This window comes from Leptosomus discolor, chromosome 2, assembly GCF_034619465.1.
Source record: "Leptosomus discolor isolate bLepDis1 chromosome 2, bLepDis1.hap2, whole genome shotgun sequence".
Taxonomy (NCBI): domain Eukaryota; kingdom Metazoa; phylum Chordata; class Aves; order Leptosomiformes; family Leptosomidae; genus Leptosomus; species Leptosomus discolor.
In genome coordinates, this window is record NC_141392.1 from 41580253 (window position 1) to 41596240 (window position 15988).

Here is a 15988-nt window from a genome sequence, read left to right on the forward strand (position 1 = left end):
CAATTTTCAGTGCTACTGCATTGAATTTAGAACCTGATGCTTCATTGTTTGACTGAGAGAGAGCAGGAAGAATTGAAGATCATCTGACTGTGTCTCAGGTCTAAAACAAACATCTCCAGTTCAATTTGTGAATGATTCCTGAGGTGTTATTCCAAGAAGAGACAAATCATTGCAGGTAGAGGAGAACAAAAAGAAAAAGATCATCTTAACTATTTCAGTGGAAGAGATATCAGTGTTACAGACTGGATTTATTTTCTTCTAAAAAAAGATCCTAATCTGGAAGCCTTCCAAGGAGATCAGAACTAAATACTGGGTAAGGTATTATAAGAAAGTAATAAAAGCTACATACTATTCCTTCATAGCTATAGAGACAGCAAGGCAAAGAATTAGGACCTTCAGCTTCACCAAATGCTGTTTCTGGTAATTCTAGTCAGATTGTTTAGCTGTTGCTTCTTCAGGAATGAAGTGCAAGGAGAGGAGTAATTAGCTCATTTCTGATTATAAACCAGCAAGATTATATTGCTGCTGTTGCTATTGCCTTTTATCCTAGGAGGTAAACAAGACATCAGCTATCATTTTCATAACAACTTTGATGCAATCTTGGTTCAAACTTGCTGTGGATAATGTGATCAAACTCTATACCATTCTAAAATTTATTAAGCATACCTGGAAACAATAGTGCTTCTAAGTTTTTCTCCCTGCTTAAAAAAAAAGAAAAAATAAATAAAATCATATCTTGAAAGATCAGAGATATTTAAAGCTAAGTAAATGAAAATACAGAAAATGGAGAATGTATTTGTTGCTTGGTGCAAAGTGTGCTGTATCTCCCAATTTTCAAAGATGTTAAATTTTAATTATTAAGATGTTTAAATGCTATATACAGCTGTATGAATTGAACATATAGCTATGCGTCCTGGGACAGAGGACATAATCTAAAATAAAATAATAAAAAAAGGGCACCAAATTTTGGAATCCTAAAATATAGACGCATCTCTTTCCCTCCTCCTCCTCTCCCTCTCCTATTTTACTTCTTTCCCCTCCCCCAAAACAGTGTTTTTTACTTTGTCAAGTATTTCACAGTTTCTCAAGTATTTAGCAATGAGGATCTAATTGGAAAGTGTCAGGTTCTTTTTCATTACACTTTATCAATATTGTTAAGGGAATGATGTAATTGTTTGGGGTTTGGTGAAGACATTCCATGTCACTTCAGTGTTAATACCAGGCTGGAGCCTTCCTTGTCTGCCTGCATAAGCTAGATAAACACAGACCTGTGTGCTTTCTTCTCATCTTAGGATACTTACTCAGAGAGATCTTGGAACATATGCCTATTGTGAGCTAAACATTTCACTTTTCATTTTATCCGTGTGCCAGAAACCCATTCCTTGGATAAACACTTTACATACTGACACTCTTAAAGTCACTAAACACGATAAATAAAGAGAGAATTCATCATTTCAAAACCGATTAAACATTTTCTCACTTTTGACAAATGAACAGCTATACACTGTATGGAGTCCCTGGAGCAGACATTCCATTTTGTCTTCATTTTGTGTGGAAGATTAACTTTCCATTTCAGCTCATCTATTGCACAATTGAGCTTTTCTAAAATACACATTGCTGTATTTTCCCCAAATCATTATTCATTTTAGAAACATTTTTGTTGTTATTCCTGCAAGAGTTTTTCTTTCAGACTTTTGTAATTTTCTGGAGATACCAGCTTTAATATTTTGTGCCTGAACTAACAAAAAAAAAAAATTGTAGTTTTTACTGAAAGCTGATGAAATGCTCTCGTGGGTTAGACCTGAACTTATACATGGACTGAAGTTATCCACTTCAAAAAGGAAAAGCCAAGCACATTAATCACATTAATTTTGCTCCATCTAATCCATCACTTTTCCTTGCACTACTTGCTTGTTTAGTCATCCTGTGCACTGCTGTTCTACCTATGATTAGCCAAATGTAACTAATCTTTTATTTAGCTTTTTAAGATCTTATCTTCTTTTTCAGCCACCTCCACCAAAAAAGATCCCAAGCATTTTATTTCTAAGCCAAATTAAAGATCTTAGTGAAATAAAAACACACAATACTAAAACTATACCAAAACTTTACCATGAACCTCTCTTCAGTATTTTAACACATACCACTGATCTGATGAAGAATTTCAGTGGGAAGGAAAAAAGAAAGATGTAGCCTAGTTAATAGTAAAAAATAACTTTGCCCTAATGTTGTCGTAGCATAATTCTTCACATGTTCCATGAAAGGTTTTCCATGTGATGTTATGCTTGCTAGACATTCACAGTAAAAAGGAACAATGAAGCTGAATTTTCTTTGGCAAACTACTACATAAAAGGAGCTGCTGAATTCAACATAGGGGAGAAGAAAGAATTAGGACAAGTCAGAAGGAGCAGACCAAGATGAATGAGAATCCAGGGAGCAGTTTGCTTTCTTCCCCCATATTACTGATGCTACGTATACCAATAGAAAGGTTCTGATATGATGGTTCCAGTGCAGTCACGGAAAAAAAATTAGAATGGAGAGGGAATAAGACACCAGAAGACAGTGACTAGTCACAAGATTTCTGAACAGATTGCAGATTTGTCCTTAGATATATGTCAGCTTTCGACATGTAGTCTAATCTATTTGCCATAGGAGAAACAGTTTCCTTAAAAGAACAGTCAGAGATCACAAAAACCTCTTTTCCTAACAGCGGTTTCTTCTCTCAAAGTGTTATTGTGAAGGAGATTTTTAAGGATAAGAATTATGTAACTCAGCAGTTAAACAAACCTAAGAAATGTCAGGAATGCCTTTCATATACTTGAGCAAGAGGTACGATACTAAGCCAAACCAACACTCCCTTTGTCCTATTTTTTTCCATCGGGATCCTACATCACCGATGTACCACTCAAGGACCTATGATCTGCTTACAAGTAAGAAGGATGCTTCTTGTGGCAGAGGAACACCCACTCTCCTCTTGGCTTCCTTTTCAGGTACTATCTTCAGTACATGGCCCAAAGGAATAGAAAGAAAGTGTGGTGTAGCAGGAAAGATGTCAACTGCACTGTGATATTACAGCAGGAGAAAATTTGGGCATCGGGGCCATAGAATGGATAACAAACCATAGAAAAAACTAGAAGCTTTTATAGTGATATATCTTACTGGAATCCTCTTCATAGACCTCCCAGATCTGGGAATATATAATGAATATATTCATTAGCACATATTCAGTGGCAGCTGTAGCCAGTACCAAAGGAAGATGCTAATTTTAGGGAAAGAAAACCAAATGTAGACTGTCAGTTTCACTAAATCTGGACTATAAATGCTGTGTGTCATATTTTGGTCTTTTGCTGGGACAGATAAAAATCTGTCTCATTTAAACACTGCTTCTGGAGAAGTTCTGGAAAACACTGCCAAAAAATCAGAAGAAACCACAAGTTGTGCAAAGCAGTGAAGTTCCCAATTTTGAAAAATCTCTCAACCGCACTCATCTGCAATGAAATTTAATGAGGTATTTTGTTTTTTGCCACAAAAAACTATTTGAAGGCCTATTTGCAATTTTACAAAAGAAGTCACATTTAATTATACATATCATTAGTATATTAAAAACCGGATTTCCATCCTTGATTTTTTTTTAAAGCAGGCATTTTATAAACACAGGAAGTGGTACCTAATGAATAATAGATGTCCAGGGAATGCCATGTGTCTGTCAAATCACAGTGATTCTGGTGCAGTATGAACAGTTTTCTCTCAGTCCAAATGGTATATACTGAATTTATGTTTACCTAAGGTACATGCATTTTCTGAAATACAGGAGTCATATGCATTATTTCTCTAAAGGTAGGCTGTGTGTCTATATTCCTTCAACTTTTTTTCCTAATTGTCAAATTAAAATTCGCAATAAATAAATATCATTTAGTTTTCTAAGCACATTTCTTTCATTATTCAAAAATACAATAATGCTGGCTACCAATAGAGCAACTTCTACCAAAACACATTTTTCAAAGAAAAGTTTTACTGCATTGTTCTTTCTTACCTTTTATGTGCTTCTGTCAGTGACTTCTCTTCATTTTCTTGGTCTATTTTAGCTGTAAAAATACAATCAAAGAATTAGCTACAAGGTGAAAGATAGCAAATTCAGGACAATATTAATTGTACATGTGTCATGTATAAAATGTACAGAAACCACCTGAGGATATAGTCATGTACATCAATTCTAAAAGAAAAAAACAAGCAAACAAACCCCAAAACAAGCCATAAAAACCCCACACAAACAAAACTACATGAATATTCATATTAATTATGAACTATAGAATTATAACTATTAAAAAAAACCCAAACCAACAAACACACCAACTAAACACAACCACAACAAAAAAAACTCAAAATGAGTTTTGAAAATTCAAAAAAAAATCTTGCAGTAACGCAAACAACAACCAAGTCGTGAAAGTGACATAAAAGCAGATCTTAAAGAAAGACAAGTTCTGAAAACTTATCAAATGTGGGAACTGGTCTATCAGGAGAAGGAAAATCTGATTGAAGAGCAGGAAGAATTCAGCCTTATAGCTTTCTAAAAGTTGTTTGATAGTTACAAATAAAACTACTCTTCCCTCTCCCTGCACACACCATCTCCCTGGACACACATCAGTTCATGAAGCACTAGAACCACAGCAGGTATATTAAAGACATGACTGTTTTTATATGAAGGAAATTATCATTTGCTGATCATATGAAGGAAATTAAAAATATGAAACTGTCATTGTCACACATTGCTGAAAAAAATATCTATTTTCCATATGTTCTCTCATATTTTATTTTGTACCCATTTCACTTAAATGGGTATTCTGATACACAAAACCTACAAGTACACGCATATTAACTTAGGCATCACCAATGTGCAAAGCGTTTGTACAAACTACACTGTGCATGTGTGCTTAGGTGAGATTTATACCTATATAGTCATTCAGGTAGCCCAACTTAAATCCCATTTAAGATCTGCACACGTTAGCAAAAAGCTTTTTAGTTTGGAACTTGATTCCCCTTTTCAGTCTGTTGGACTATTGGCCTGCTAATTTGCAAGGTGTATTTTAGAATTCCCAAGAGTTAACGGGTTCTGGGACATGAAGAGGCTCTGAACTGTCCTGGAAACAAATGTCAATGGTACAGAGCTCATGTATGAATCTAAAAAAGAACAACAAACCTTTAAGCTATTTTTCATTCCACTTTCCCTACATAGCTCTCCAATAATAATTCAATAAAATTATTTTTCTACATTGTAGCCACACTGCCCTTGAGAAAGGAATTCCTGATTTTAAATTTGGCAAAGATGAGAAAGGCAATGGAATTATTAGGGAACAAAGGTAACCACTCATTTCCTGTTACAATGTTTCAATCAACAGCACTTTACAAACATACACTAACACGAAAACAGACACGTGAAATCTCCAGCAAAGACACACAAATGGAGTTTTCTTAATTCTTTCCCCAGTCAGAACAAGGACCAGAGCTATGTCTGATGCTGTAAATGCTTTTTATTAGCAGTAATGTAGTCTGCTGAGTAGGGTGAGCAGTGCCTGGATGTTTGCAGCAGCAAACATTGTATTTATTAATCATTACTTGAAGACTTGGGCTCCATCATTGTTTTGCTGAAAGTGAAAAAAATCCCACCAAACCACAGAAAACTTGAGGTAGAGCTGGGTAAATGTTCTCAAGGAAATTCAAGAGCAAGTGAAGCCTGCCTGATTACAGGTTTCAATATCAACTTGAAACTCAGCCCAGATTCTTCAAAAGGTTTGTGAGGGCTCACAACCCTGTTGAGTGAACTTGGGCCCAGTGTTGAGTGAATCTGGGCTAACTTATAGAGTTTTTCTTGAAAGCCTTGCCTTGGTTTGGATATGAAACCAGGTGAAACCTGGCAGCTTTGACAGAATTTTGTTAATTTTTTTTTTCCTCTTCATACTTCAGTCCTGAAAGTGAAGGTATGACTTGTAAAACCATATGGTGCAAGAGAGAAGAAACTGCATACAAACTCCTTGGATGAAGGGAGATCCCATATCTAATTCTGCATTTGCACTTTCACTAAATATCTGCAGATACAACTTTTAAAATAAATAATTCTATTACTGAAAAATGTAATGGACTCCTCTCAGTTAAACAATGCTTGGAAATGGAGGCTAGCATGTTTCAGCCTAGGACAGTATTTTTGTACACACATCACATTTGTAGGATATAACTCTTAAAATTTCCAGGATTGGTGGGATATAACATCATCTGAGCTATCTAGTTTGGGGCATTTTTTTCTTCCTTATTTCAACTGTTTTGCACATGCTTACAAACAATTACTTACCCACGAACAATGGAGCAAATATTCCACAATTTACTTTTTGAAAAAGTGCAAGCATAAGATATTATACTACGCTTATCAAACCATGTCAGAATGTCCCTATTTTGGAGCATGTTTTGTTTCAATTAAAAAGGAAATTTACTATGGTCCAGAAAGGAAGAAAAAAAGATACTTCAGATATATGTGCTTTTAATCTTTTCATAGAGAATGGGTATTACACAATGAAAAGAATCTTGAGAATACCTGAATGAAACAGGTGCATTTAATAGCATTTTTTTAAAAATAAGTACATATACATAAGGCAGCTACTATACCCACGGAGATTTCATCCTGCATCAGATCACCTCGTGGCATTAAACAGAGTCTTGCAAGGAAAGAATTTTCTCTAAAAGAGAATTCCCTTGTAGTCTGTTCCAAATATGTGATGGCACTTCTACACCTTTTGTATGCTATCAAAAGGATGTTATTCAAGTGTAAATCTGACTTGCAATCCATTTGCTTTCTCATTTTTCTAGACATAAAAAGTTAAACAGTATGAAAAAAATCCTGCTTCCACAAGACAATAGGTGGCACCAATGAAAGAGAAGAAAATATGGTATGTACACTCAGGGATCTGTCCCTGTACAAAGAAAATATTCAGATGACTGGTTTTGTATTATTATGCAGTAAACATCTGAATGCTGTGGACACTGGCTAGTCAAAGACATGCATTGAGATTTAACCAGCAAAGGAAGAAAGCTTCCCGTTACCAAAAACACAGAAGTCTTACTATCACCTGGGTAAAAAGCAATAACTGTTAGATGTTCAAGCAGCTGGGGATTCCTATAACTTCTGGAACTGGCCACTAATATGATCACCTGATACTAGCGGTTATTGGTATTTTGCTCTGCACTAATCGCCTCACTGATAAACTGCTTTCAACTCCTTTTTCCTGTTCGACCAGGGGAGGATATAAAATTCAGTTACGAGATTCAGTTGAAGTGTCCCAGAGTGCAGTAGACCATTTCATTCCATATAATGCTTCTTTACTGTCACTTCTTCCTGCAAACCAGTTCATCACTACTGTAAAGAGAGTGCCTGAAAGTCACCAGTTTAGCATTCTTCCTTCTTGGTAGCCTCTATCAATTAAGCGCTAAGTTCCAGCTGCAAGATGTTCACCTTGGGAGAACAGTCTTAGGAGAAAAATGTATTTCCTTTTACAAAAGAGAACTCCTCCTACAGGTGAACTAAAAAAGAGAAAATCCCTACCCGCTCCATGTTAATTCTACCACGGCAGTGGCTGATACATGAAAATTGGTCATTTCCAGGGATACTATGGCAGCTGAGCACATCTGAGCTCTCCGTTCTGCCACTAAAATTTCTGTTTCTCTATCCTCAAGAAGCAAGATTACTTCAGAAAGTCATTGATTTTCTTCAAAAAGCATTAAAAGAAGTCTTGTAGTCATCCGGTAGCCATATCTGCTTTCATATGTATATTCAGAATCCATCAGCTGACCATAGCAGCAACTGCTTGCAGGCTTTTTTGACCCTGCTCTCGGGTCAGTTATCTTTCCCAAATAAAAATATTCCATATTTTATTGACTCATCATCTTTTCTCCAACCCCCTGCTAAGAGTAGTTTTCTTGATCCTTGAAACGAACTTACTAAATCATCTCCAAATATGCTGTGGCATTTCAAAGACTGAACCACACCAGGAAATACTAGCCTCTATATTTCATGTAATGTATTGGTAAGCAGAGGTAAAACTTAGTTTTATACCTCTGCCTGCATACACTCTATATATTGTAGGGCTTTATAGGCAGCTTTCATAATCCTGAAGGCATATATATTCTGTTAAATCTACTTAAAAGGATGTAGTTGAAAAATAACCTCCAGTCATACTGAAGAACATTGCTACATCAAAAAATAACATTTTAGAGTGAAAGTGACCTCTCATGGAGCAAAGCTGCCTTATCTACTATTTGCAACATATACTGAATTAGTTGTCTTTTCACTTTTTCTTTTGAAAGCATCTTTAATGCCTTCCTGTTGGATGATGTTCCACTGTTTGTCTGCTTTTACCATTATGATACCTTCAGATTATTTAAAGATTTTGTCCCCTTAGAGCAAGGTCTATACTTCCTAAATACTTTATATATTTGGTTAAAATTCAAGTACATTCCTTCCTCCCTATGTCATTCCTTGCTAAGTGTGACGACTGTACTATAGCCAAGACTCTTTAATCAACTCTTTTAACTGCAGGGTATATGTACTACTTCAAAATTTACTCACATCAGACATTCTAACCTTATCAGTTTTTGTATTTGCTTAAATTTACTGATTGATATTTTATAATTGGGGCATAAAACTTGATTTCATGCAATTCCAAATGAGCTCTCCAACAAGGCCTCACAAAAAAAGTCTAATTAACTTAATTCACAAAAGCTCTGTCGTTATCAGCATATACCCACATTCCAGAATGATACATTGCATTGCTCCACGTTTGCTCTTCCAGTTCTTTTAGAGTCCTGCAAAGATTACGTATAAACTTCTGCAAAGGCACATATATGAATAGCCATACTAAAGTAACATATGCATTTATGAAAATCTGAAGCGTCTCACAAAATTGAATGTGAGAAGTATACACAGGCATTCTAGAAAATAATAGTCTTTAGCAGGACAGTATAATTCACTTTTCTGCAAATAGTCCTTTTTTTTTTCCTTCTCTTTAAGAAGCCTAGAAGATTAAATTAAATGAAGAAGGGTTCAAAGTTAAAGACATAAAAGCCATTTTTTGACCACAAATTGCGCCTTCTGACCTCAATGGCAAGTGACATTTTGGATCTATTATGCTAAAGTTTCTGCAGGAATCAAGCCTCCCTGTGAACTGAGAACATTGCCAAGTATCTTCTCATTTTCAGTCCAATAAACTTTCTATATTAGTCTCTTTCAAATTAACCATTATACCTTCTGCATTAAACCTGATATTTTAATAAAAGTTATTTACATATCTATTTTCTATATGTACAGATTATTTCCTGAACAGACAGATATTGCATATAACATCTGTTGCCTCTATTATCAGTTGTTGCAATTTCTTGTTTGAAAGTGCAACATTTCACTCTTTATCGTCTATTCCAGAGGATTTAAAAATCTTAAGAAATATTTGACCTACGACTAACTGGGAGGTCAAAGACTTCAAACTAGGACTATTCTGCTCCTGTGCTATACACATACTATTGAAAAGAAGCAGAATCTTTAGGAACATTTTTTACTGAAAAAAGGAAACTATTTCTAACCCTTTTACAAATCTTTGCTGCAGACTTACCAGGATCTTTAAAAAGGATGTATTTTTTTTCCACAGTGGTGCTGAGTGAATAGTAGCTGGGACTTTGAAAACATACCAAATATTTCCTCTGGCAGAGCCATGAACTCAAAAAAAATCCCGATAAAACAAAACTAAAAACAAAATCGAATGACAGACCTTCTTAAAAAGTGTATGGAAAAAGTGTCAGGCGGTTCATCTGTCACTGCTGACCCAGCTCCACTAAGATCTGAGGACATGAGGTACCTGATACAGGCCATGAGGATACCTTCTGTAGGTATCTCATGCATGTGACTAGGATAGAAAGAAATTGAAGATAGGGAAAGTACTGGATAAACAACGACCACAAGCAAGGGCACACAGTTACACTGGTGGTATTAGGGTCTAATGTTCAAGTTTACAAGACCTCTGCCAGAGCCTCTAAAAGAATTCTTCCGTTCTCCTTGGTAGTACATTGACTTTTAAATGCTCCCAGAAAACATCAAAATAATACTTCCAGCTATTTTATCTAGCAGTCAGCATATTATTCAACAGTGTGTTCTGAAATACCTTGAAATACCAAAGCAGAATAGCAAAGACATCAGGATCAGCAGAAAGCTCTTGAGACAATCTTTTCTTCCCCGCTTTAGAATTCTGAATGTGTTTTCCCTCAATTTTTGGATGTTGTTATTTATTCTCTTTGCATGTTTTATTTAATAAAACTAATGTGGTTGGGGACAAGAGTGGCACTGGGAGGAACTAATGTTAGATGGAAAACATCAAAAAAGAAGTAGGTTTTGGGAAAGATTGTAAAGAAAAGTTAGACGATCATTAATTTTTAAATGGTGACAGGGGCTTGTGCTTAGTGACTTTGTAAAAAAAAAAAAACAAAAAAACCCAAAAACCAAACACCCCACAAAAGACCTCATCAAAACTTAAGCTTAAAATTAAATATTCAGTAACACCAGGAATCATCAGTGTTCTTTACATGCAAATGTACTAGATAAGCATAGTCACAAAATAAGTTGACCTTTTAGTTCCAATTCAGAAATTATTCCAAGTAGACCTTGTAGTTCTACTCAACAGCATTCAAACACCCTCTCAGAGTTTCTGTTACACCAGAACATTTTATTGTTGTTTTGTGGTATGATCTTGACCCAGTGATCACTGTCTGTAGTCACCGTCTGGCCCTAAACCCTGTTGCAATTTAAGCTATTTCTGCTGAACGGATTTCAAAGGGCTATGAGTAAGAAGATGCACGAAACTGCCATCCCTTCTGGTCTCCTGATTTCTCTTAAGGGAATATCACATCTTCTCAGGTAATTGAATACAGGAATGAATCTGAGTAATCTCAGATGGAAGGCAACAAGAATCCTTTCATCTGCTTGTCTATGTCCTAAATATTTTTGCTTTTTTCCTCTCTTTTATTTAAAGTGTTAACTAGTATTGTTTATAATCAGCTATGAATGTGCTTTCCAGTAACTTTCAAGTAGAGCCAGTTTTGATTTTTTTTTTAACAGATATAATGCATTTTCAATGAGTCATTGGAGCTACGTTGCTATAGTTTTGAGAATTTTACACTGAACAAAGATCCATGTACATTTGGATGGTTTATTATTGGGTACGTTCATGTTAAGAAAGCTTTGCAAGAGAAGAAAGGAGGATTTCTTCTGGGAATCCTAGCAAGAACCTTACATCCTTCTGTATTTCCTATGACAAACTCATAGAAGGTTGTGAGCATGAAGAATACCCACTCCCTCTCCCTCATTTTCATGATTTTCATACATACATGAAAAAGAACATTTAAATACTTCGTTCAGACCCCAGTTTCTTGAAGATAACTGCGGATAGAGCATCTAATATGCTGGACATTTTCCCAATTATGTTGTTACAGTTTTATTTCAACACCTATGATAAGTTAAACACATAAACATTTATATAGATTCCAACCCATTGCATTTCACAATGACTTTACACACACAACAGGAACAAGTCACATTATGTGCTAGCCACATAGATTATTACCAAGACCTATGAAACCACATTTTAAACACTCAATGAATACGTGAGCACTAAAAGTTGATTACTGCTGAAAGCAAAAAAAAAAAAAATTAAACTTAACAAGAATAGACTAAACGGAGACTGACCTCTCAAATTAATAACTACATTAATAACAACAACCACCACCCCTCAGTCTATCTACCCCTCATACATGCTGTGTTTCAAGATGTGGACTCTCTCCATATTTTTCTATTTGTGTCCTCTTTCAATCCGAGGCAGCAGTCTGGTTAGAAGATAGGTTATTTGCCACCCTTTGAAAGATGACATCTGCTGTCAGCTGAATGGAAGGAGAAGTGGGACCCAGACCCAACACACAAGAAAAAAAAAAAAAAAAAAAAAAAAAAAAAAAAAAGGGAAAAACGCTCCATCATACTTAGTTATGCGCACTCAGCGACTACTCACTATTATGTTGTCATACGTCACATTCACAGAAGTAAAATACAATGTATTTCATGTGCAGCTTCAAGCTCCTCACCCCATGTTTCTTGCTACTGATTCTAAAGCACCGCACTGCTTAAAGGTCTCAGAGAGGTCAGAACTAGGCACCGAACAGATGTGCAGTTAGCTAGCATACCTAGGACTAAATATATGTTATTAGGTACAGTAAATATACTGCAAGTGATTTCAGGCCTGATTAAAAAAGGAAGGCTGTTCAGATGTAAGCCTGGACTCTGCAGTGCTGAAGAACAAGTCATGCCATAGTGACAGGGCTAATGAAGGAGCTCGGTACTTATAATTAAGCTTTAATGTCTTCCTCTTATTTTTCCTTCTCCGTCTGAAGAACTACGTGGGAAAATCAATATTATTTGAACACATTTTGGATTTTACTGGAGAAAAGATCTAAAATGTGAATTAACTCCTCCCCTCCACCTCCGCGCCCCGCCCCCCCCCCCCCCCCCCCCCCGCCGCCACTAACTATCCACAAAGTTTTTGATAATTTCAGGTATCAGCTGCATTTATTCAGAATATTTTGGGATGAATGATTTGTATCATGCTATTGTGACACTTGTGCATTGATCTGTTCCTAAGTGACACCCAAATACCTTTTTTACTCTACCATACCTGTGCTGTCTGCAATCATTGTAATGATGCCTACAAAAACAATTAAATGACATCCTGTGCCAAAGGCAAAAACAGCTGCCAGCCCCAGTCTAAAGGTTTGGCCTTTCATGGACTTCGAGGCAAGATGAGGCTAATTCAGTGAAGCCTGTTTAGTGCTGCAAATACAACACAATCTGAATTAAGATTATTATGTAATAACGCACACCAATGGAGGTGCTGACATCTGAGGTAGGGACAAGTTTATACAATACTGACATTAAAATATTTATTAGCATTAAGATGTCAGTGTGAGATTAAAAAAATACTTTCAGCACTCAAAGAACAAGTTTTAAAAGCTCTTTCAATAATCCAACAAAAATAATACCAAGATAAAAATGTAAACATGCCTGGAATTAAATTGTTTAAGTGTGAATTCCTGCATCTTTTGTCCTAGTGACTTTATTTTGCTCGCTTTTCACATCCCTTAAATATTTGCTTCTAAAATGAAAAAAAAAAAAAATCTTATTACAGTATATTTTGATATTAATATTTAAAGTGAATGTTTCCACATGAATCCACCAATATCCAACCCTTTGATGTTCTATGCATTTTTGTAAAAAAGGAAAACTAAAGCATTTGTTCTTATATATTCCTAATGATGTTTCAGTTATATTTTCTCAAATTATTTTTAGAAAAAATAGAAAAATGATGAAGCAGTGCTATGTTCTCCCTTATATTAATCAAATTATAAAATCAATATTTAATGAAAATGGAATCTGCAAAATCAATCATTCTGGGTTAAAAAATGCCAGAATTATGATTACCCTAGCAGCATTCATTTCGCAATCATCCACAGTACTTCTGGAGCCAGGAACTGAACCCAGCTATCCAAGATTCAGTCTGATGCTTTAGTCTCATTCACAATCCATCATTTGCTGATGCACAGCCTTTTGCTGCTTGACCTAAAAGAACAAGTCACAGCCAACTATCTGGTTGCAGCTACAGCGATAAATACAACACACTTTATGATTTATATGTCCATTTACTAATGATTTGGAAACTGGATTCCTGAATGCTCTTCCTGACAAAAGAGGGAGATGGTTACAGACAGTTCACCCAAGAGGATAATTTTAGCATCTTTATTCTGCAAGATTGTGAGATGTGGCTAGAATTTGGGGCTGGAGAAGAGTCTGTATTCTTGGGTCCAGCAGAATGAAACTTGGGGCTGTCATTCACTACCAAAAGCAGAACTGCAGGATTTTACAAAATAAGACTAAAAGGAACCAAAGGTTGAATGGTTACTTAGTACTCCCAAACTTAGAATCATACTGGAATTATTCCTAATGTTTTTAGATGAACTAGCTAAACATCAGAAAACTATGGGTTTACTACTTCTACGAATGATGCATTCTAGTACTTAAATTTCCTACACCATAAGGCTTTTTCTAAAGTCTAAAACTAATTATATTGGTTTGGCTTCTGAATACGATATTGGATGACTTGCTTAGATTCAAAATCTGCGATATTTGCACAATTTATAGAATCTCAGTGGAAAATCTGTGATTCCAACACATTGCCTGTTCCCAGTTCCCAAATCAGACTTACTTTTCCAAGGGAGTGACCGTTGCTGCCTCCTATCATAAGTTTCCTGCCTTATCAGGCTGACAAGAATGCACAGCCTAGCCGGAGTCCCAACAGCAAACACCCAAAGACTGCTTTTCACTGCAAATTTAGCCATGGTTAAAACCTGGGGACTGAGACTCATTTGTGGTTCACACGCACAGGATCCTTTCAACATGAGCTGGCTATCCTATCAAGTGAGGACAAGGTTAAAGCATTACTAACTGCCAATGAGATTCCTCTACAAATTGCACGATAATTAGCACCCTCAGTATTTCCCCACTGTCACGCATGTCACACACATTTCCCCCAGGAAAAGAAGTGATTTCTGAAGCTTTCTAAACTGGTGGATATGAGCTCTGCTGTTTCTGTGTCCCTATCTATCGACAATTACATACAGAACAAAGGAGACAAGGTTCCCAAATAGTATTTTCCTTTGCAGTCTCACTTATCCAAATTGTGATACTTGTGGGGAGTAACCCAAGGACAGAAATCTTCAGTGAATATATACTCTACATTGGGGAGATGCAAATAGTAGTTTATAAATTACTACAGTTTAGTCTGAATAACTTCTTATTGGAAAAGGACCATTGTTCTACTAAATTTCACACTTACATTTTATTTTACTGTAACCCTTAAAGGAGCGTTTAGAAATATGTAACAAACAAAACAATATAATTTTTAAAAGTCTTGTATTTTCTGACAATATTTCTCCAATCTCCTTTTTTCAAGTACTCTTTTTTTTTTTTTTTTTTTTTTTCCTTTCCAGTTTTTAAGCACAGAGGCTATGGAGAATTTCAGAAAAAGTTATTAACATTTGTGAAAACAAAACACACATATACTTTGTGATTGTTGATTTGCAGCATGTGGACCCAAAAAGAGGACAGAAAACACAGGAGAACAGAGAGGATTGCCTTGGAGGTTTTGAGGCACATAGACCCTCAGAAATCAAATTCATAGGATGAAGCATGCTTGCAATATCCACTAAGCCAGTGGATAGAGGATAGGACAGTAGTTTGATCTTCTGTTAAGTAGAATGATCATTTTAAGAATGATCCTGAAGTCTCTCAGAAAAATGACGGGCATCCTTTCACTAATTTGCATATTTTAATGAACGTGCTGATTATTTAGCCTACTGACTAGGCTGGCAAGGCAAATGCTGAACAGCCTCAATCATATATACCACTAGCATTTTCATCTAAAATGTTAAGACTCTGAACACATTCTTGTCTCTGCCTCTTCTTTATCTTTCAAATGAAATGATCTTTACAAGTAAGCTAGTAGTATGCAACCATTTTTTGTCTCTGATGAATGTAGTAAAGTGTTAACATTAAAAAAGGATTTTTTTTTATTAATATAGCGATAGTAACAATCAGCTAGACTAGTTACAGTAACTTAATTCAAAGTTATATAACCATGCCAGACAGTAACTATTCTTATAAAGCAGTGCCCTTCTAACCCCTTGCCAAGGGTATTTAATTTGATGTCCAAGTTTTCTTGCCTATGGGAAAATAATTTTCCATTTTAGCTGCTAGCAACAAGTATAAGTGACTATGCTGTAAATAACTAGCTACTTTGAACTTTTGGGTCCCATTATGCACACAAGTTATCTACTCTGAAAAGGCATCATATAAACATGCCAAATT

The 15988-nt window shown here is 35.7% G+C and overlaps 1 protein-coding gene across 1 annotated transcript in view; it reads right to left on the reverse strand.

The window, feature by feature from the left end:
• The window catches only part of FMN2 (formin 2), a 160531-nt gene that overhangs the window by 28591 nt on the left and 115952 nt on the right, over positions 1-15988 (reverse strand). Inside the window, exon 15 of the mRNA XM_086460400.1 lies at positions 4031-4082. Within this exon, the coding sequence (XP_086316526.1) occupies positions 4031-4082 (52 nt within the window). The remainder of the gene's footprint in view (positions 1-4030; positions 4083-15988) is intronic.